Source organism: Phasianus colchicus, chromosome 11 (genome assembly GCF_987193195.1).
Source record: "Phasianus colchicus chromosome 11, bPhaCol1.hap1.1, whole genome shotgun sequence".
Classification (NCBI taxonomy): domain Eukaryota; kingdom Metazoa; phylum Chordata; class Aves; order Galliformes; family Phasianidae; genus Phasianus; species Phasianus colchicus.
Window position 1 is genome coordinate 7,607,045 of NC_143446.1, and position 22,998 is coordinate 7,630,042.

At 39.5% G+C, this 22,998-nt stretch overlaps 1 protein-coding gene across 4 annotated transcripts in view; it reads right to left on the reverse strand.

Annotated features, from left to right (window-relative positions):
• Positions 1-5,892: 5,892 nt before the first annotated feature.
• Positions 5,893-22,998, reverse strand: part of FGD3 (FYVE, RhoGEF and PH domain containing 3) — a 100,774-nt gene continuing 83,668 nt past the window's right edge. For all 4 annotated transcript variants that reach the window (XM_090148148.1, XM_031608455.2, XM_090148149.1 and 1 more), the window contains exons 15-19: positions 21,743-21,802; positions 17,133-17,255; positions 15,133-15,285; positions 12,144-12,284; positions 5,893-7,233 (exon numbers count right to left, since the gene is read on the reverse strand). In XM_090148148.1, the coding sequence (XP_090004274.1) occupies positions 7,009-7,233; positions 12,144-12,284; positions 15,133-15,285; positions 17,133-17,255; positions 21,743-21,802 (702 nt within the window). In that variant the 3' untranslated portion in view covers positions 5,893-7,008. The remainder of the gene's footprint in view (positions 7,234-12,143; positions 12,285-15,132; positions 15,286-17,132; positions 17,256-21,742; positions 21,803-22,998) is intronic.

The following is a 22,998-nucleotide window of genomic DNA, read 5'->3' on the forward strand; positions in this document are numbered from 1 at the left end:
CGTGCTGTTACCTGCTCTGGACTCCCACATCCTCCTGCCTTAAGGTACAACCAGGAAAACGTAAGCTCCATCAATGTGGAGCCAGACAGTATTTATTTATTTTTAAATGTTTGATGAATTCACCTTTTCAAGCAAAAAACATCCAACCATCTCCCCTGCTATCTCCATCACTTGTAGGAGAGGACCTACATTTAAGTTCTGCCTCCGTGAATTTGGTGAGCCCCCTTCATATTGATAAAACAACAGTACAAAGAGACACTGCACTGTGTCACACGAACTTGAACAGACACGTCTGTCATAGCTGATTAAATCAGTTGTGTCACCCCATCATCTAACATGACTTCAAGGAGACTCTTTGTCATCCACCTCCCAGAACGTGGTACTTCTTGACTCTGGCTAACAGAGGGACTCAGAGCTTGTTATCAAAAGGGATTTCCTCACATGCACTGACAGCACATGGTCCATACCCTCTCTCCAGAGGCTCAGTGCTGGAAATACACCAAGCTCCTTCATAGTGAATTGGATGTGTGCAGGGCTGGTCATTATTTGAGCACAGGGTGTTTCTGGCACAGGCTGCAGATTTTCTCTGAAGGTACGCAGCTTTACTAACAGAACCAGTACAGGGTTGCTCCCAGCTATTGATTATACCAGCCCTGAGGTGTTACGTAGCTCTAAGCCTAATACAACAAAGCAAATTTATTTCCCCTCACTTTATTTTAGTGCAGAGATTTTCCTTTTTTAATTCTTAGCTCAGGGAGGCAACTTCTTGACTTCTTTCTACATTTAGAAAAACTTTATCACCACCACCAAGGAAAGCCCTGTTCCTTTTTTTCCCTGCCGTGGTTTCAGTGGTACTTATTGCAATTTAAAAAAGATTTCTAAAACATCAATGTACTTTGTGGAAAAATTAAATGGACCGACCACCCTATGAACAGCTCAGAGGCACTGGAATTCCTGAATCACTCACCTACCCATAACTGCCTGTGGAAACGTCCCAATCTTTTCACATTTGCTCAATGCACCCAGCCACTACACCAACACCACAGGCAACCTTCTGCATTGAAAACTAAAATTTCCTGAGACTCCCTTACAGCTTCAGTACGTTCTGAATTAATATTGGGCTGTTTATCAAAGCAAAAGCATGCTGCCCCCTATGAAGTGTGAAAGTTATAATGCATGCATAGGCCAATACACAGCGCTTGATTATTCTTATCCAATTCAGAACTCAGCTGGTACTTGTTGTCACCAGTTTCACACTAAACATTGTCATCTTCAACTTGGAATCCGAAAGCAACTTCTTCAGCACTGGAAGTGGGACAACATCACCTTTCCCAGTTCAGCATCGTCATGCAAGTTGCAGAGCACTACAGCCCAAGATCTTACAAGCACATGGACACTCGTAACAGTATAAAAGTCTTGACAGATTCTTTTCTATTCTGAGATGCTGGGACAACTGATTATTCCTTTTCAAGTTTACATTCTATAGCTAGTGTATGTATGAAATTTCTTTGATCTGAACAGCAAAGTGAGAAACTTCCATGTTAGCGGAGCATCATCCTGAAATACAGGAAAACTACTTGCCATCTGCAGGGAAAACAGGCCCACTTGACTGAAACAATTTGGGGACTTGAGAACTACAGTTTTCCAACACAGCATGCATAGTCTAGACACGGGAACACAGAGTCTCTTCACATTGTAGGGATTTTCATTCATTTCCTTATCAAGCTGAACATGAGTCACTGCTGCTCAGTGCACACCGTATGCACACGCTGAGCTGAAATTAGCTTTAAATAAGCTTTCTGCAGGGCAGGGCAGCGCAGGCAGTGAAGGGGGAGAAGTAGAGGGAAAACTTTTTTGAAAGCTACTGTCAGTCAACAATTACTCAGCACTGCAGGCCAGGTCCTAAGATCATTCAAATGTATGGGTGAAATCAAAGTCGTGTATTCCAGGTGAGGGTTTGTTACTCAAAGATTGAACCACGTTGCTAAGACATGTCTGGATACCATTCTTTTATACTGTGCACACAGCAGAAATGGAAGTTCGTTTGGCTGTATTTGAGCAAGTCATCTATGTAAGCCAGTTTTAGCTTCCCAAAACTCTATTTCAGAGGCTCCAAACAGAATTCCTCCTTTAGTCTAATCTCATGGTCGTAGATCACACAATGTCTGTGTGGGCAGCCAGCAACTGCTTTCTGAAAAGCCAATTTTATCACTATTTCATTTTACAGCAGCAGGTAATCACTCAACTCTGTCAAGCTTCCCTGGGCCTGCAGAGTGCCCAGCCAAGTGAAAACACAAAGTGCAAGGCAAATGAAAACCCTGCCATCCCCACACAGACCTAAGAACAGAAAAAGAGAAACGGTAGGTGTGTAAAAAGGGAAGGTGCTTGTTTACAGGATGTGCAGCCGCTTATATTTAGCAGCCAATGTTCCATGCTGCTCGTGCAAGACCAAGACAAGTAACAGGGGTGTCAGGTAGGTTAACCACAAGCTTTGATCTACGTTTTCAGCATTGCTGGGCAGCCACTTCTGGGAAACTATGCCAGGATGCAAAACAGGCCGGAAAACCCAAAATTGCGTTACCTCAACAAAAAGAACAAGAAAAATGTTGTTGCACTTCTCAGGCCTAAGGTCTACTAAAGGGAAACATTTCTCTCTCCCTTCTCCCTGACTCCCAGCTCTCTTTGTGCACTGCTAAGTGCCTGTTAAACTGATACCTCAACTGTCTTTGTTCAAACCTAATAAATGAAGAAAACACTCCATTTCAGAACATCACTGAAAATAACAGGGCCTGTTGTGTTCTTTTCAGGATGAAGTAATACTCTTAGCTTTACCACTTGACATGTTTCTTTCCCATTAAGAGACAAACTGCTGGAAATGCAGTGTTCTGCACAAGAAGAAAGAGGGTTTTTTTATTCTTTCTTAAATAACTTTAAACAGCATGGCAATATATTCTGCCACACCTCCCCAGCTACTCCGTTACATATGCCCATGCTACTCATGCAGTTCATTTACTGGAAGGACAAGTGCAGAAACAAAAACGTAGGAAGCATTTCTTTCTATTGTGTGTGGCTCTCAGAGATGCATACACCAAACGCACCTCTGGGCTCATGAAAAAAACACATTTATACAGATGGCTGCTCCTCCCCAATGTGGTATTCTCAGAAACAATGTAAATTCAAGAAAAAAAAATCATGGAATGATCAGGGAAAGTGATGGGAGGTTTGGTGCTGTATCTGTCTGTCCTTTATAAATGTAATACTTAGAACTCTTCCCCTCTCTTGCACATGCAACTATTTATGGGAAAAAGTACACATCTAAGACATCTGCAGAACAGTGTTTGCAGGCAGAAGTGATGGTACAAAAAAAGCAAAGTTTAAAACCAAGAAATAAGCTCGTTATAGTTGCTCATATACCTCTTAATACCTGTAAAGCTTACTGGACTCATTGCTTATCATAGCCCCAATATTGTATAGGTTTTTACACGTGCCCTACCTTGCTCTGGAGACAGCAGAGGAGATATTTCACTAAGTTGAGCACATGCTCAGTATTTGCAGGATCTTTTGTCTTCTAATACTACAGACTCATCATCAGCCCCTCATCCTCACTAACCAGTGTTGTATTTCTCAGTTACAACTCTTCATCCAACAGGCCCAAACGTTCAGGTCTCACTGAGAAGAAAGAGGCACGACCGAAATGAAGCAGACTGCAGATTCATACAGCCAGCACTCTGACTGCAGCCAAACACAAGTGATGAGGAAACAACACTGGATTAGAGGAAACATTTACTGATGCCTCCCCCAGAGCCACATTAGTTTGCAAGCCAGGACAAACTGAGGCTTACAATCTGAGAGCATAATTATAAAACTAAACGGGGAGAGAAACAGACTTTGGGAGCTCAGGGACCCTTGGCTGAGCTGACTGCAGTTTTGGTATACCTGCTTATTATCACGTGAACCAGATTGCAATCTTGTCTTCTTTTGCATTTATATATTAAAAAAAACAAAACAAAGAAAAAACCACTTCCTTTATGTGTCAAGCTACCCAGGATTCAAGGAGCTCTGGATTGCTCTTTGCATTCTTAGAAGATAAGCACTCACACTTTGAAATTCATCATGTTCTCAACCTTCACACCACTGAATGAACAACTCACACGTGTCCCAAGAAAAGAAATAACAATCCAAAGTCTGAACAGTGCCTGTGATGGAAAGGACAGCAATGGTGGCAGGGTGGTACAATCCTAGGTGTAGATGAGGACAAGCTGAAACGCAGCAGCTGAGGCCCCAGAAACAAAAGAAGAAAAACTGCTTACCTTTGGAAGGCCTCACGTAGTCAGGGATCTCCAGGGAGATACCCTCATCTCCACTGCCAACCCTTAAATGAGCTCTGGGAAGGGAAGGATCCTGGCTCCATCCCTTCTGGTCACTCAGGTGCATTGCATTGATAACACCTGAGATCCCCTGGGTTGGCCCTGCCTTGCCACCAGGTGCTCATCAGGCCATGACTTAGCATTTCTGCTACACTGCCTCAAAAAAGAATGGGGTATCTCATTGTATGTGAATACAACGCAACTCCTAGTTGATGGAGACTATTCTGTCAGCTTCACTGGGAATTTAACTGGGCTTTGGAAAAAGCTGACTGGGTAAGCATCACAGACTTAGACCAAGGCCACACTGCTGACCATGGCTGAAGGCATGAGGTCTCATCCTCTATAATCACTACCTGTTTCAATCTATGCTGTAGGCTGAGTGTTTTCATGCTATATCAAAAAGGAGCAGAGCTCTGGGACCTGCAGTGGACACGCATCAGCCCTCCAGACAAGGTTTAAGTTACCAGCTTTAGGCTACAAAAGCTCTTGATGGGTGCAGAGCTTAGTCATACAGTGGAGATTCTCTAAGCAGGGGCCATGCTGTTTCCCTTGTAAATGGAGAGATGAGCTGGAAATGAAACAAAGGTACTGCACAGGAACCATGGCACAGATGCCTGCTGATGTGGTACCATTCCAAGCAGGCTACAATAATGTTCTTTAAAAAAGAACATCTTCAGCAGAAGGTGATCTGAGGTATAGGTAATACTTAGATGAGTGCCTTGACATACTTAAAGTTACTTGTAAAAAAAAAAAACCAAAAAACAAAATGAGGAAATGAGGATCCTAATGGAAAAAAATGCAAAAAAAAAGTGTGCTAACAAGGTTTGCTTTTGGTTAATAAAACTAGAAAATGAGTGATTTATTCCTTTTGTTGTGCTTTACCATTCTTCTTTCTTATTTCTCTCTTGGTAACAAAGAAAGAGCAGAACAAGGAGGATGGATAAAAGAAAAAAATACACTAAGATTACAAAAGCAGTAAATTTTCAAGGCAAGGATCCTAAATCATTACATTTAGGCAGGAAGCCTGGGATGGGGGGGTTTGGGAGGACGAATAACACACGCTGAAAAGAATTCCTTTTCATAACTTATACCATAAAAATCACCTTGCAAGGAAGATTTTTCACACTAACTTATTGGAGGGGAGGAGGTAGGGAGGACAGGGAATATTCAAATCATTGATACTTTACCAACAGCTAATTAAATACGTAACTTCTAAATTTTTAGCATCGCAGACTTCAGATAACTGATTATATCTATGTTTCAAACAAAAGAAAAAAGCCCCACAAGCAAATCCTTCTCTATAGGTAAGAAATACACTCACTGATGGAGATCACTAATTTTCAGCAATTCTAACCAATTCTGGCTGTATGGAGCAGCTCTTTCTTTCTACCAATATCACAAAATGCAGAAGGCTGAAGAGGAAACAAAAGTTAAACCAAACCATTTAAAAATTATAGTACTGTGACAGATTTTATTTCATTTTTATCAGAACTACATGCTTGCTACCACTAGGAACACACAGTCCTTTTTTTTTTTTTTTTTTTTTTATTTTCCCTCTTTTTAACCTATATTAAATGCCAACCTAAAGCTTGCTGTGCCTTGGAGATCTGGCTCAGGAGTTAACTGCATGAATTTTTATTTAAATAGATAAGCACTTAAGTTTGAAAATTAGACAAATACAAGTGAACAGGAAAATTAAATTACAAATTCAGTTCATACAAATATGTCTTATTCTAAGCACTAAATCCTGTTAATTAGCTCAGATCTTTTAGAAATTCTTAAAATACTTATGAAACATTATTTACAAAATATATAAATAAATCCTAGGGCACTTTTAAATTAACCAGTACAGCAATAAAAAAGTCACCTTTTTGTACTGTGTGTACTAAAAATGTTCTTGTTTATTGATCGTATCCCAGTTGGCAGTATAAAACATTTGTTCACTTACATTAAAATGGGTTCAAATAGAAGTAAGGAAGGTATTGGTTTCAAAAGAAAACAAAACAATATTATAAATGCTTAAAATCAATGAGGCTTCTTAATGTTCTTCCCTGCACAGTTTTGCAGTCACTTTTAGAAGTCCCTTCTACAGTATTTGTCTTGTGAACAGGTCATCTCAAAATAGCAGAGACACAGTTTTAGCAAAAGAAAATATTCAGTACGTTGCTCACACTTCACAAAGACCTTTTACCAGGAGGGAGAGGACAGTGAACGGAATGTCAGTGGCCAGCACAAGCCTTTACAACATTTAACTTAAGAGGCAGCATTTATAGAACTAATCACAGACTATACACATCCTGCACTGAACAGCAATCAAAAGGACTGGAAAATATACATTTAGGAAAACAAGAGACCAATGGTTTTCCATTACCTTTGATAAAATTAATGCTTTTCTCCTTGTCTTTTTTTTTTTTTAAACCAGCATCAACACCACCAACAACTACAACTACCTTTTCCATTAACATAACATATGCCAGATAACTACTGTACGTGAGAAATGTACAATAAAAGGAGAGAAACCACTGAATTTCCTATGCAGACACATGAAAATATAAAGCCATACAGATTTCAAAGTGCCATGAATACCAAAATTCAAGTGATGGTTTATAGCATGTACAAAAGAAACTAAATGGAACTTGCTCTACGGGTTGCTGAGCCCTTCAGCTACATCTTCAGTTTCCCCTTTGGCTGCTTTGGCGAGAATTTCCATCCATTTCAGCTGCAGCTCTTCATCTTCTGCACTGAAATATATAGTTTGCTGGGACTGGCAGAGCTTAAAAACGTGTTTCACTTCAAACTTCTCACCAGAACCTGGAAAACTGACTTCGTATCCCGGCAGAGGAATAGGACGCGGACCCCGTCCATCCTAAAAGAAGAGGAAAGGGAAAATGTAAAATGCCTGCAACCAATTCTACTTGAATACAGGTCCAGCAGTGTGATTACTGGGGATTTTCATGTAACTTTACATAAGCTACACATTTTCTTTCAATGAAAATCATTTCATTAGGTACAGGCAATCGTGTCCAGCTCCAAACAGCTGCATGTAGACCTCTGGACCCCATGGAACGTTTGAAAGTTTGTTAAAGGATGACAAGTACACAGAGCTGAACACTGAGAGCCACAACGACAACTACCAGGGAAGAGACTAGGAAATAAAAGAGAATTTCAAATTTCAAATCAATCAGCGAATCTTCTCAGCAGGCCTTGGGTTATTTATGACCCCTGTCAGGATTGCAAAGGAAAGTCAAAACTCAGATTTTCTGCCATCCTTTAAAAGCCAGACTGACTCACAGATGTAGGTAGCAATAAAGCTCTCTAACAGTCACATCCTGAGCATAAAGCAACTCCTCTGCTAAGCTGTATGCAGGTAGAGAGCAAGCAGCTTGTTTCACATGATGCCAGCACCTTCAGTGTTAGGTCCCAAATCTCAAGTCCAAACCAGTCAGACACCAAGCATCTGTAAGGAGACGCTGTCTTCTTGCAGCTACGTGTGTAGCAGCCTACTCAATGTCTGCATCAGACCTGACAACATTCTCCTCTTCCCATACTGAATACAGATGACTTAATACATCTCTAAGGGAGCCAGAGCGCTGAGAACAATAGCAATTAAAAATCTGTTTTTCTAACACTCAGGCTAAAATAATGCATGTCTCACAACTGCTCACATCAACGCAAACAAAAACCTGCATGTACAACATCTATTAAATCAGGAAGCCTGTATTAATTTATCAACCATTTCTTACAAAATGGTAGATAATACAAAAATGTCAGGGCCATATGCTTGAAGACCACACATTATCTGAGGAGATTTAAAGCAGCTTCACAGAAGAATTAAGTTCCTCTTCGAAGTGCTGTTCACTGTGTTGATTAGCATACAGTTTCCAGGTCCTGCATATGCAGAATTCAGAACTGGCACATACTGAGTAGACCTAGACTTGGCTATATGGCATAGCTAAAGCAAATGGTACAGGACAGCACAGTGGACAAAGAATGCACAAAAGCACAAGCAAGTTCCACCATGTCTGCTCTGCAGATCCTGTATTTAAGTTTTAAGAAATAGACACTGAGCCTTATCACATGGAAAATTAGAATTTGCCCACGACAGTGAAAAATTGCAACGTTTGTATAAGAGCAAACTGATGTTTGAAATGTACGTGTTACACCTACCCAGTATGTGCAGACACAAATTAAACAGACTGCCCTTGGCCTTTTCTTAATATGATGTGCTTGTGACTTCCTATGCACCTGCCTGATCCACAAAGAAGGGATTTAAATAGTTTCTTAGAAGTGCACTGCTGTCAGGTAAGAGGTGAAGCACTCAGCCTCTGTGGGAAGGTCTGTTCCAGGCACCCTCAATACAGACATCTTTTCCTACACTTCCTTTTGTACTGTATAAGCCCTCTTGCACAATCACACAGAGCACCTTACCCACTTCTGACCTAACCTGAAACTTGCACAAATCAGTGAAAGATTCTTCTGACCGGATCACAGACCAAGACATACAGCTCTGCAGAACCACAAGAAAGGGACAGGCTTTGTTTTCTGCAGAACCAATTAAAGCTTCAACAAGGTCAACTAATGAGCTACAAAAAAAATCTCTTATTTATTAACCCCAAGCTGAACCAAAATCAGCTACTCTCTCATTCGCTAGGAGTAAACCACATTTAAGTGACAAATACAGGATTTTTCTTAGGGAGTTATAAAGCACAGTTTTCACTTGGATCAAGCACCTGGCTATGCCAGATTCCTGCTCTGCATTTCTCCAAAATTAACTGCTTCTCTAGCTAGCTGTGCTTCCTTAAGTCTGCATTTCTCAATGACACAGAAGTTAGTGTAGGTGCCTTGGAGCCAGCTGTCCATACAGGGCAACAGGAGAAGAATGAGAAGCTCCAGTCAGGATCTGTGGAAAGAGCCCAATTTTAGCAAAACCAGCCATCCTTAAGCCTGAGGTGATTTGTGCTTACAAGCAAACTCCTAGTTGGATAAACATGACAAACAGCTGCACAAATCCAGTCTCGGTCTGAGGACAGATAAAATTGGTATGATTTCCATACCTAAATAAACTGTGAATTTTATCCTCATGCATAAAGCCCTGTACAAAATTTAAACTGTGAACACCCAGGAGATTTACTCATTCTGTTGGAACAAGTGTATAAAGCAAAAGAACACAGCTCTTGCTATTTTAAAGCCTGAGAGTCATTCTGCTATTTGCATGAAATCCCTTCTGCAGCACACAGTGTAAATGCTGTCAGGGCCACCATTAGTGTACCAGGAGTTCCAGACTGGGTTTGGTTTATTCCTCCTTCCCAAGAGGCAACTATCTTTTTTTTAAGATAATCCCACAACTTTCACAAATGCTCCCACAGTCATGCTTCACTTGATCTGCGTTTCAAGACCTTTAATATCACTGTTGGCAATATTATTCCCAAAAGGTACCTCTTCTGGGAGCTGTATTTCTCATGTATTTTGCATAAATTCAAACTAGTAGAAACACTGGGTTAATGTTAAGGATTCACTTTGTAACTTTTCCCCTTCAGTTGGATGCTAAAGGGAAGATGAAGCAAGTATGTGAATGGGAACAGCAGTCCTTTGAAGAAAGGACTCATTGATGTTGTTTATAGTCTCAGCCTGTACTTCTGGTGTCTGATAGTAAATCCAGGCTTGGTTGTTGAATGTAAAACAGATTAACCTTGTCCTGTATGCTTTCCTGCTGTTCTGTTGGGTGATATATCTTGCATCTAAAATAGCTGAGGACACTACCCACTATATTCAACTGTCATAAAACTGACAATCAAATGACAAAGGCACCCTTTCCCCTAAAATATGGGATCTTACTAATAATATCAGAAGAGGCTCAAGATCAAATTTGGCAGGACACAGAAGAAAGAATACAGCATATGAAGCACAGAACTTTCTCCAGCTTTTGACCATGGCTTTACATGACTGTCAGAAGAGGGTCTGGGGGATTGAACATCTTTCTGCTTGTGCTAAATATATCTGTTTTACGTCTCTTGGGTTATTACTTATGCTGTCCTGAGACAATCAGCTGAGCACTAGGAGAAATTCTCTTTCTAGGTCACACCATGTAAGAGATGCTGCATTCCTGCAACTTCTAGTTCCAGTCACCTCTAGATGACATACACTGCTCCTGGGTGAGGAAAGCCAAAGAGTTCAAACCTCTCTTTTCCTGCTCTTGCTCTCCTTGCCCAAGCTTGTCTGTAAGTTAGGATGAATTAATGTATTCAAGAAAAACATGAGAGGTCTGAGAATGGATTTATCTTAATATCTGCTGCAGTCAGGACATTGATTCTTGGCCCTGACATCAGGCCTCACATCAATATTTGATGCTCTCCAAGGAGCAAAAGACACTCTGGCACAGTTTACATGGGATACAGGGCTTGCACTGGTGCTTTGCTGATGTGTAATTTTCACATCAACTGAAGTTTTGCAGTAAATCTCTTCTCTCTGCTTTGCTTCTTAGAGCTTTTTTTGTTTCCCCTGACTGACTTCACAAAGATCTAAAGATTGGTTCTGTTGCACTAGTTTTAGTGTTTTGTCTGAGGCAGTTTGCCGTTTCAACTTGTAATTTCAGTCATGCATCTCCTGTTGACTGGAAGAGAACCCAGGCAGCTCACTGCCCGTGGGAGAAGTTGGATATTTTGCCAGTGAGGGCTTTAGCAAGTGGGCTTTGTCTGGAGCTCTAAATTTAAGCATTCAGCTTCTCAAGCACTACAACATTAGACATACTTGTTCAAAACCAGAGGTGTTCTCTCTGACAAGAAGCAAAATGAATACAGTTCCAAAGACAACACGTATTTCTAGCTGAACCTTTGCTACATGGTAAACTTTACTTCAAATACCTTATAAAATCATGGGTAATATTTAGTTTTCAGACCACTGCCAGCCAAATTATATGAAGTGATGCTAATTAAAAGAAAATCCCTCATATCATTACACATACAGCACGGTAGTAGCAGGCTGAATGAGAGCCCCATCCCCTCTTTTATTCCATCCAGAAGATGAAGCGAAGCTGTATATAAATGTTATCAAATTCCAAATACAAAACTGGAAGTGAGGGATCTAGTGTCAGTACTGTCACATGACATCATCAGGGCTAAGGAAGTATGATTTGAATCTCTGTCTTTGAGTTTATTTTATCACACAATAATGCTAGCTAGCTTCAATAGTTCATTGAAAAAAGAAAAAAAAAAAAAGCTTCCTACAGCAATTATTTGTAGTAATGGTAAAATCATGGTGCTATGACAAGCCTTACAAAAGAGACTCCCTTTTTGAGGATGAAGAACATCTTTATTTCCACAAACTCCTGTAATACAACATAGAAGAGCCTTAATTATAAGAAAAAAAAGAAGAAAAAAACAGAAAAAAAAAAAGCTTGAATTGTTTAGGACTGCTTCACAGTTCTACTAATTTTATAGTAAAGTGCTTTCCTTAATATTAAGGTAATATAACTTTTGAATACATGAATCTGAAGCCTCTGGAAAACAAAACAAAACAAGAAGTTATTTATCCCTATTTTGTTCTTCATTGTTAAAAAAAATTAAATTCAAAAAGCTGGGACTTGAAACATTTGCTCACAACTGTATCAGTAGCAACTACAGATAAGAAGGAAATCTGAGATCTCCAAGGCTTTGTGCTGAATTCAGAATACCAAGTTCATTTCTGTTGTTGCAACCAAGTCAAATCCTTTGACCTATTTCTCAACTAAACTTATGCTTTTTTTTTGCTGTATGATAACCTTCATGAATGTCACTTTACCTGGCTAATTCCTTGCAGATACAGAACAAGAGGTTCAGTCTTGGGGATGGTCACCCACATTTTGTACCAAGTCTTCCCTTTTTCAAGGAACTGGAGGTAGCTGCTGAAGAGGCTGTTTTCAGGTGCTAATAAGCTTTGCTTCTGGAGAAAGAACAAAAGAGAGCTGTTTCTATCATGTTTACAGAATAAAAATACTTAGAATACTTAGTTTTCCAGAGTCAAACAATACCGAAGGACAAATGCTGGACAGACCATAACTAAAACAAAGTTTAATCATCATTATATACCATCAAGAAATAGCAGAATTCCATGTAATAGAGGCAGATGCTGAACTGCTGTTCCCAGTGGACAGGAAGTTAAATTTCACTTCTACGAAGTAAATTGAGAATGGCAATTAAGATGACACTGCTAGTTTCTTGCTTAGCAAAGCAGACTGGGAGGTGATTTTAAATTAATGAAAAATGTGCTTCAGCATCAGTGAGTCTCCTTTGTACGTAAGGGATGGTGTTGCTGCAAGTCTGTACAGAAGACACCTCTAATATCACTGGTAAAGTAGCACGAGCCTAGAAATAAGAAATAATGGTTGCTTGGAACCTGCCCTACAGAGTGCCAATCTTCCACAACCCACTTTCATAATCTGCTTCACTGCACAGCCAACAGTGATCACACTTTACATATCTGAAACAAGTATTTTGGGAAAGGAGAGAGCAAAGAGAAAGCTGGTGCCTCTCTATATTTTAGAATTACTGTGTAGACAGTGTACTTGGTTCATTCATTCAGAAGCAGTGCACCAAGTGCTCTGCGCTTGTTTTAGATTACTGCTGCAAGAGAGATGGGAAATGTTTGGAGTTAAGAATAAGAACTGTATGCAGATACTTGTGCTTCTGTCATTCACATCTTCTCAGCGCTGGGATTAACAGACACTCTTGTGCATGGCTGCAGAGACATAAGCCAAATCAGAGAGTGCTACGGCAAAAAAAAAAGAAGAAATTTCTGTCTTTTGATAAAAAGCAAAGAAAAGGAAAATTCCTTTTCACATCAGACTTTGCACGGAAGTCTCCCAAGGATTTCTGCTAATAACATTTGAAAAGCAGCAGTCTCCTCAGATGCTATTAGGTTTGTGAAGACAGTTTCATGTAAATAGGAGGGAAAGAAAAAGCCTGCCTCTGATCTTTCTTTTTCATATCCATATTCTCTTGCATTTTACCTGATCCTCTGAAGACTTAGCACAAGGCTAGAAGCATGAGTGTATAAAGGAAAAATAAGTGTTTCTCCTCGGTTTTTGCAGCTTTCTGCTGTAATCTGCTTTCTGAAGTAAAGCCATAGGTCACATTTCACTGGTTTGCTCTTTGGCTTTTCAGATTAACGTAGCTCACTGCTGGGTATGTGTAGGTTTTCACTTCACTGGCAAACAGCTCCACTGAAACAGTATTGGAAAATTTATCGTGAGATACCTCAGGCTGTATTGAAGCGTATTAAGTGCACCTCATCTTTAGGCACAGCTATTTCGAATACATGAAGTTTTCAACGGTGTAAAGCTCAGAATCCAGAATCTGCTCCATCTTCTCCATGCTCTGTGGAGATGTGAGTTTAGGGAAGGACAACACGCATTTGTAGCTCTACTCTATATTTCTGAGACTCTAGGTGTACTGGGGAGCACAAAGCTGAAAAAGAATCTGAGTAGCAGAGTTCAATTTGGCACACAGCAGTAGTTTTTATCAATGTGGTGACCTCCGAGACATTTAGTAGCCTAGAAATAAGTAGAACATTCTGGGAAGTATGGGGGCAAGGGCCAAGGTGGCTCTATTTGAGCAAGCACTCATTGCAAGAGTTCTGGATGCGCACCAACAGGTCTGTATTTCTTGCACAGTTTAGCTCTTTTCCATGCAGGTTGCTTCTCTTGAGGAAGTATAACAAAGCTGAAAGGCAGTCTGGAGGCTATAAAGAGAGGCTTCAAGAAAGAGGTTTTTCAGTTTGATGTTTTTCAGCATAGGTTGCAGCTGTTTGCTGGTTTTCCACGCAGTATTCAAGCCAGGTTAGCATATGTCAGTATATCGGGGGAAGGATGGTTCATGAAGTTAAGATCTCCTGGTGTTTCAGTAGCACTTTCCAAAATCTGATATACTCTCTGAAGATAAGCCTTTGTGGGTCCACTTTCAATTGAAATGAATGGCCCCTTTTATACATGAAGTGACTTCTGAATGACTTCTGGCTGTAATTCAAAGGTAAAATAAATAAAAATCTTTTCTTCAAGATGACCCATGAAATTCATTGCATGTAATAGTACTCACAGCTCTTCCTGTAGTCTAAAAAAAGCATTGGTAAGAGAAGGTTCAGTTATTGGAAGATGAAAACAAACCACTTTGCCAACACAATTCTTGTTTTTGTAAAAATAAAGGTAAGTGATGCTGCTATCACAGTATAAAGCTTGGTGACATCCACAGCAATTGTGAAGCAACAGCTTATGCAGTACAATTTGCAGAAGTTGTGTCTTGGAGAAAACAGTCTGCCTGCTAGCAGGGTTAAGGATATTTCGGTGAGTCCTGACAGTCTTTCAAAAAGGATCTCATGTTTTTGCACAATCAAGTAAGAAAAACGTGTTCTAATGATATTTTGGCAAGAGTGCAAAAAACCCCCTAACCCTACTTTGCCAAGCTCTGCCACAGTTACAGTGAGAAACTCAAGGTTGGAAATGCATTGTAACAAAAAGTAACCAGAAGCTTTTCCTATCTTTTGTTACTTTGAAAGCTGAAGCTTATCTGCAAAACCTGTGTGCATCCCTATACCATAAACATCCTATGGGGAACACCCCCACTAACAAACAGGATTCAGTTTGCATGAACGTTCAAATGTCACTGTAGGAAAAAAAAGCAACCAAATGATTTGATTTGTTTTAAACAAATGCATTTGAATAACAGTAATAATAATAATGGTAATAGACACACAAGGGCAGTTAGCACACCAGATGTTTCTTAGCTAAACATCATACCTCTGCAGCTTGTCTTTTCTTCTGTTCTCCTACTGCTTCCACTCCTGGGCTGCATGGGCTTAGTGGTAGCTGCAGAAAACACTCTTTACACACTCGATTGTGACGACTATTATCTGCAAGTGGTTTGAACTCCGAGCATTTTGCACAGATCACCTGTATCAGAAGGATGGTGCTGTATTAGTCAATATTAAAATGTAATCTTATCTATACTCTAAAACTGAATTGCAGAATGGACATTACTGAAGTAAAATCCTGAAAACTTTTGTAAATATAAAATAAAGCGATCGATCTACAATACTTACTTTATTTACCTACATTAAGAATTAATATCTTTGTGATCCCATCCCAAGAAACCCATCAAGCAAAACACATGCCTCTTGGGGAATACTTTATAATTGAGTTAAAAAGAGCTTAGGTTTACAAGGCAATCAGTGTTTCTCAACACCAATCATAAGACAGTTTTGGAGTGAAGGTGGCTGGCACCTCCTCATTAGTAGGCAGTTCAGCCTGAAAGAACTGAGGCATCCAAAATTACCAACCATTTTATGAACATAGCCCAATACAATATGCATTACAATTTTTGTCTGATGCCAAATTAACAGCCTTTGATTCCAAGAACACGCAAAGAAACATCATCCCATGAAATCAGTGCCTGCAAAGAGTGATGGATCTGCAGCTCTGGAACTTGCTTCCAGACTTAAATCTACTAGCTTTTGCACAAGGAGAAAAACTGTCCTCCGGGGTGCAACACAAGGGCAGTCAGACGGATTCAACATCTATTCAGAAGTTACTGTATAATAATACACTGCAAATGCCCTTCGGTTACAAGTATATGTTATTACATGCTTCACTGCAGGACTGAAAGAAGGTAACTGCTTTAATTCAGCAAGCGTTAAGTGAAGAGCCGTTCTGCCAAGTTATATAAACAAAAACAAGCTGGCATTTTTAGAAACGTGATAGTCTTTCCTTGAGGCAATTTAACTTCTTTCATTTGCTGCTATTGCCATGTCAGAAGACATTTAACAATAAATTATTAATAATGTAATTCTTATCATCTCTCTGTCTATAGGGGAAAATTATTATTTCCCTTCTTAAATAATACTCAGCTTTACAGTAGAGCATTTTAAACATACAGAAACATTTTATGATTTTAGCTATTATTAAAACAGAACAAAAAAATCGGAAAACTGAAAATCCCAGCTCTTTGCAAAGATGTCTCCTCCGCAGTAATTTTGTTTCGATTGCTGAGACTGAGTATTCTAAACATCTTAGCTATGCATTTACATCTCCTTCCAGCTGAAAATTTATCTCCACTTCCCAAATGAATAACGGTATTTAAATAACATTATTCTGTACTCGTAACACTGGAAACACTGAACTGTGAAACTCAAGTAACAGAAGGGAGGTTTGAAGTCACGTTACAGAAATCAATCTCATCTTGGCTATGGATGCCATTTCCAGAAAAATCTGAGCATTAAGCTGTCAGTGAATGGCACTGGGAAAGGGCAGCTAAGTGCCCTCTGTAACCTGGCCCTGCACCTCCAGCACTCATTTTTTCAAACTTTCCAAGCACTTTGGAACAAGCAATTTGTGACAATTCTGCCTTAGGAAAAGAAGAGATTATTCATATTAAATACTGTATGTTCAGTTGCTCATCCCAGAAAGAGCTAGCAGGGCCACTGGAAGGCCATTTTTTTTTTCTGCAAAGTTGGCAACCGCCTCCCCGACATATGCACGTTCCCAGAGAATGCATCACCTTTCTTTTTAACCACTGATGCAGTACATGCCTGTAAAGTAGCACAGACTACATCACTTGAAAACAGCAGCAGACATTTGCTCTTTTCTGCTCTGCCTCTGAGGCACTAAAGCAAGTGGGAAGATCTGCTCTGTCAACAACCTGCCATGAACAATCTATTTAGCTCCTGCACTGAAAAAATAAAGAATATCTTCTACGCTCTCTGCAAAAGAAATTAAAAGCCTCAGTGCATTCTGCAACTTACTGCTCCACACTGCTTGCAGTGGTGCCGCCGTTTAGTGATAGAGTTAAAGCTCTCACTGCAGCTCTTGCATGCCTGCTTCTCCTTGTCCCGCTTGGACTTGGAAGATTTCCTACAGGAATCGCTCTGAAATGAAAAATGCAATTATATGATTGAAGGAAAAAAATACACATCATAGCATAACTCACAGAGCTCTCACGCTGAGAGAGCAAAGATCCTCCTTGGGTTTCACAGTATTCAAGTAATTCTAGAAAAGAATTCATGCTAACTCTGCTAATGGCCAAAGGCGAAGGTGGAAATGCTGGTTCAGTCACTGGGTGCTCCTGGTGTGGGATTTCGTGACTTCTGATGGCCAGAACTAATTCTCCACGTCCAGCCTGACTGCTGACACCACTCCTACATCTTTCAGCCTCTCTGAGTCTCTGTCCTGATGTTCCCTGGGTACAGAGGAAAACAGCATCTTTCTGCACAGCTATTGCAATCACCCTGGCTTGTAATGGGGACAAAACCACAAGTAATTACTTCTAATTAGACTGGATCTTTTAATTTTTACTAAATTTACAACAGCTGCTATTGCAACGTTTCAAACTTTGATACAAGCATATGGGATGTTTTGCAATTCAGTTTGGTGAAGCACAGTCAGATGGGACTGCTCATTCAGGAAAATTACCATACCCTCATCCACATACATATTAATTGTTCAGCAATGCAAAATGCCTGCAAATCCAACACACACACAAGCAGAGCGAAGAATTTCACTTTTCTTGTAAAGAACCAGATGTAACCAGCACAACACTGAATTACAACAACTGAACAATGCCTTGGGTGATTCACTGGCAAAATGTTCCTTTCAGACACTATTAGAGCCCTCCAAGTGAGGCACATAATTAAGGCAACCTGATCTTTCTTTTACTGACAAAGAGCAATCTACAGAGTCATAATTTTTATTTGTATCACAGAAGTTGGCCAGTCCTCTTCTGTTTCTTATTCCAATTTTGATGACAGTGCTATTTAATTTTTTATGAGACTGCTTTTCCTTCTAGTGACTGGGAATGGATTCCCCTTAAGTTGTTTGATCAGAACACTACATCACTGACAAACGTTATTTTCTCCTCTTCTTAAAAGTCAACATTTGAACACAGAATAAAAAGCTTTTTGATTCTTCTGTTAACAATTTCATCTGTGTTACTAGAACTGCAAGACCATGAATGAAGCCACCATTTAAGCTTGTGAGCAGTTACTAGAAGATAATCTCGAAGAATACTAACCAAAAAATCAGTTTTTGGCTTTTGATTGATACCTTCCTATGCCTGCATAGGAAAAATGCTGAAGCTTCTCCAATATGAAGTGAATTTACTGCTTATGTGGAAACTGGTTTACTTGATTTGAACTTCAACAGAAATAACCATCAGCACACCTGTGCATGCTTCTGTAATACAGAAATGACTGCAGTTGAATATTTCCTTCAAGGGCTCTCATCTTTGACTTCTCACCAACGTGAAACACTGGGCAGTGTTCACTTACAGAAATACACGACCCATGTATTTGTCAAAGGAAAGAAAACTGAAAAGCTATTCTATTAGGTCTGGTTTATGTTGTGATAGCTATGCATTGGGCTTTTATTTTAGACAGATTTTATTTTAGACAGATTTTAACTTGTGCCATAGCATACAGCAAGCTTTTGATACAAATTTCACTGATCCAAAAAGGCCCTGTATGAAGAGCTCCCCAGGTGTTTGATAAATACCACCATGTTTCTTAACACTTCCCAACATTATGACAATACAGTAAGAATACACGAGTCTGAAACATTGCTAATAACAAAAATGAAAACGTATTTTCTTTAAAACTTGACAAATTTGAGAAGAAAAACATTGAATACATCTTATTTAACTGCTGACACTGGGAAAGAAGTGAGACGTGCTTTACTTTCAATCCCTGTGGAAAGCAACAGACTCTGCTGCACAGGCAATCAGCCATCTCATCCAGGAGGTTGACACCTCCATGTAAACTATCTGAAAAGAGAGGTTTTTTGTAGTAAACAAGGAAATGCACTGTAATTCACAAGCTTAATTCGTCAAAAGTCACTTTGCAAATGAGTCATTTATTACACAAATGACATTTACCATTGATGTATGTTGAAAGGGAAACTAAAGCTGCCCTAGCCTCAACTGGATTCTTGATACTAACGTACTTGAATCACTAGATTTGTCTTTCTTGATGTACCCAGTCCTGTTTTTAAGTCAGTGAAAAAAAAACACACAAAATCTGTTCAGAGCCAGAATCTACACCAGTTTATTTCAGACTGAGCTGTTTTGGTCACTCATTTGCATTATACTCTCTAAATCATGGCAAATGTTTTCACTTTCCTCAGCTTTAAAGTTCTGGTGGAAAAACTGGATAGGTACAACTCATGCCTAGGACGGTAATGTTTGCAAGGTCAGGGCCTGTGGCTGGAGTGCTTAGGAAAGCAGACATCAAATCAGTAGTGTGATGTGGAGAAGCAGAGAAGAAACACCAGAGCTCACAGGAACAGCAGGAAACACAGTGGGCTCAGCAGACTGTTTTCTGTTGTTTTTTACTTGTAATGTATTTCAATTTGTTCCAACAGCCAGGCTGAATGCTGCACACACAACATACACAAGGCTGATGAGGCTCATATGGGCAGATGCACGAGCACCAAAGATGTTTTCAATCTTTTTTTTCCTCATAAGCATTTCCATGCTTACATAGCTGCATATTTTCCAGTTATAAATTACATGTTTGCAGACACCCACAGTGGGGCAGAACATCATCAGGTACTTCTGGAAATGCTGAATATATGTGAGAAATTAAAATCCTTCATGTATTTCATACTTTGCACGACAACAAAAGTATTCAGCTTGTTTCTCATATGCCAGTGTCATACATGCAAGACAATCTTCCAATGGGCTGTACTTTCCTTTTGCAAACAGAAAGTTTAGTATTAAGCCATATGAACTGTGCACTACAGCAAACAGCCACCACATACTGCACAACAAGAGGTTACACCTTCTGCTTTGTTTTTATTGTCTGATTATGTAACGTGCAATGCTAAGGAAGTGCCAGCAGATTCTTCAACAGACTCAGCAAAACCACAGGAAGGAGGTATCAGTTTGCTGACCACCACTACCACCAAGTGGTTTGCATGTGGAAGCTGTGAAGCTCAAAATGTACTTGCTCATAAAGACACTGAAATGCTTCTTTAAAGGGATGTCATTAAAAATTATTATTATTATTATTTTTTTAAACTGCAACTTACATCTGAATTCATTGCTCATGCTAACACGATCCATATATATAAATATATATATAGCTTTGAGATGTTAATGCAACTTTTATATTTCAGGAATTAAAACTTTCTTTTCATATGCAACTTAACAAAAAAGATACACTATGCAAATCACTGACATAAACATCTATAATCAACCAGAAGGATCTAAATATGTTATCTAGCTACAACTGAAGTGTGTTTATCCCACAGGCCAACAGAAGTGTTTAAGTACTATTTAGGCAATTTTTCATAGTTACTTCCCTATAGCAACTGCAACTAAATCAACAGGGCCATTAATTGTAAAAGTAAAAATTTTACTTTAATTTTACTTTAAAATTGTAAAAATTGTAGAAGTGTAAACAAATAATAAGTAGCAACTTAATATAAGTACACTGATGAATACACTTGTAATAAACTCTTGTTAGAACAGGTCAGGCTGCTGGCATGTTTAACAGTGTTTCACTGATAGTTTGTAAACTTTACCAATAGGTCACAGCCTTGGAGAGAGATTCAGAGGAGCCTTCTAAGTAGCTCCAAGCTAATATATAATATCCTATAGTACTTTGTGTTGGTTTTTTGTTATTGTTGTTTCTGTGTTTCTCAGTAAATTTCAGCTGACCCTAAGGCATTTCCTGAAAATCTATTATTCTCTGAAAATACTTTAGAAGTAAAAGATACGAGCGCTAACAAAATAAATACATAGAAGATGACCTTACTAAGGACTCAATCTTCTTTTTGAAGCAGTGCTTATCTTGCTCAGAAGCAATCACAGATGTTACAAGAGCAAAATGAAAAATATTTTTTTCTAAATATACCTCGCCTTTGCAGTAGCCAATCACTGGAAGGCCAGAGATGTACAAAGGCACTATCACCTACTCTTCTGTATTGCCAGAAATACAGAAAGCATGTTATGGAAGAAATCCTCATCAAAATTTGGTTGTGGAGGTGAAATGCTGACTTGTACAAAATGTCAGAGTTAACCAGTCTGGCTTCCTTTTGTTCTCATCCCCACAAGCATTCGGTCTAGCTCCCCATCAGAACTTAAAAAAACCACACCACAATCTACAGCAGTAACAATCAACATCCCTCACGCTAGGTTCACCACTGGTGCAGCACGTACCAGGAGAGGAGGATTTACACTCCCTGATGGCACAAAGCCCTGCGAATAGCCGGGAGTATAACTCAGACAAGAAGTTAAGGACAGCACAGCTGCACCAACTAACAATGGGATATAAACTATAAAATATTTCTGATTTTTTCCTGATGGAAAAGAAACATAAAACACCCCAGACTACCAAAGTATTAGCTTTGAATTACTTACCCCTCCAAATGCACCACTGTCTGCTCCTGGCATCGATTCCACAGAGCTCGTACTTGCTATCTGAGGGAAACACAACAACACAGAACAACTTGAACACAGACATTCTAAAAATCACAATTCAATTAACAGAAGCACTGCCAACTCTCGTATCTCAGGGATGTCACTCAGTTCTCCACATGTTTTCCTTGCCACATACTATGAGCCCCCACTCTTCTGAGATCAAGCAGTTGTAAAACAGGTTATTTTCCTTTGGAATAATTTTATACACTTAAAAATAACAACAACAAACTTTTTCTTGAAATGCTGCAGATGAAAATGAAGTGCAGAGAAATGAGTGTCCCCTTTCTGCAGGAACTAAACCACAAAGAGCTTTGAAGCTTTCTGTAAAGATGTCTTCAAAAGATTTCCGTGGCAGTAACCCTGCTGGAGACCGACTGGCAATGACACTGAATTATTTCCCTCTTGACAGGTGGGACTTTATTACCATTCGTCTTACATGTACTGTAGAAGTGTCCAAACTGACAGTCTCACTGGATTGCACTTAGGCAGACTATGTAAGAGGTAAGCAGTAACCATGAAAAACAGAAAATGCACAGCAAAGAGAGAGAGCAAGGGAGTGACAGAGACATGCTCTTTTCAACAGCCTCTGGGTGGTGGTTTCTTTTTTTTAAAGGAAATCTTAGTGAAAAAATATTAGCAGGAACCATAACTGCTGTATATTATTGCATAGGGATAATCTCAAGAATCAGGTCCAAATGTCAACCGCTAAAGCTTTATACCTACAAGAAAGTGTAAATCTTCTGTAGGTGATTCACAGGCAAAGATCAACCTTCAATGGCTGTACAATACTATGTAAGTCAGTAGGGAAAACAAAAGCACGTAAGGATTGCGTGCAAAGGCATGCAGCAGACACACAACTGAAACTAATCAAGAGCCCTGTAACATATCAAATGTACGGCCAAGGATGGGAGAAAAGCAATTTGGCAATTTTTCTTCAAGCTTATTATAACCAGAGCCCCATTTCTAGTAGCTGTTACAGATCTAGCCTGGAATTCACGAGAGCATCTGTATTTCTTGACTCTTGAGAGTGAAAAAGGAACATTATTGTCATTTTTTCCTCTGAAGCATGCTGCCCAGTATCCTACCAAGATGATGAGGTATGTATGGTAGCTGCTGCTCACAGAGGCATACCGCTACACAGAATGCTCTCAATTTGTCCAGTTTTCCTTACGGAATTACATCCATCTCTTTTTAAC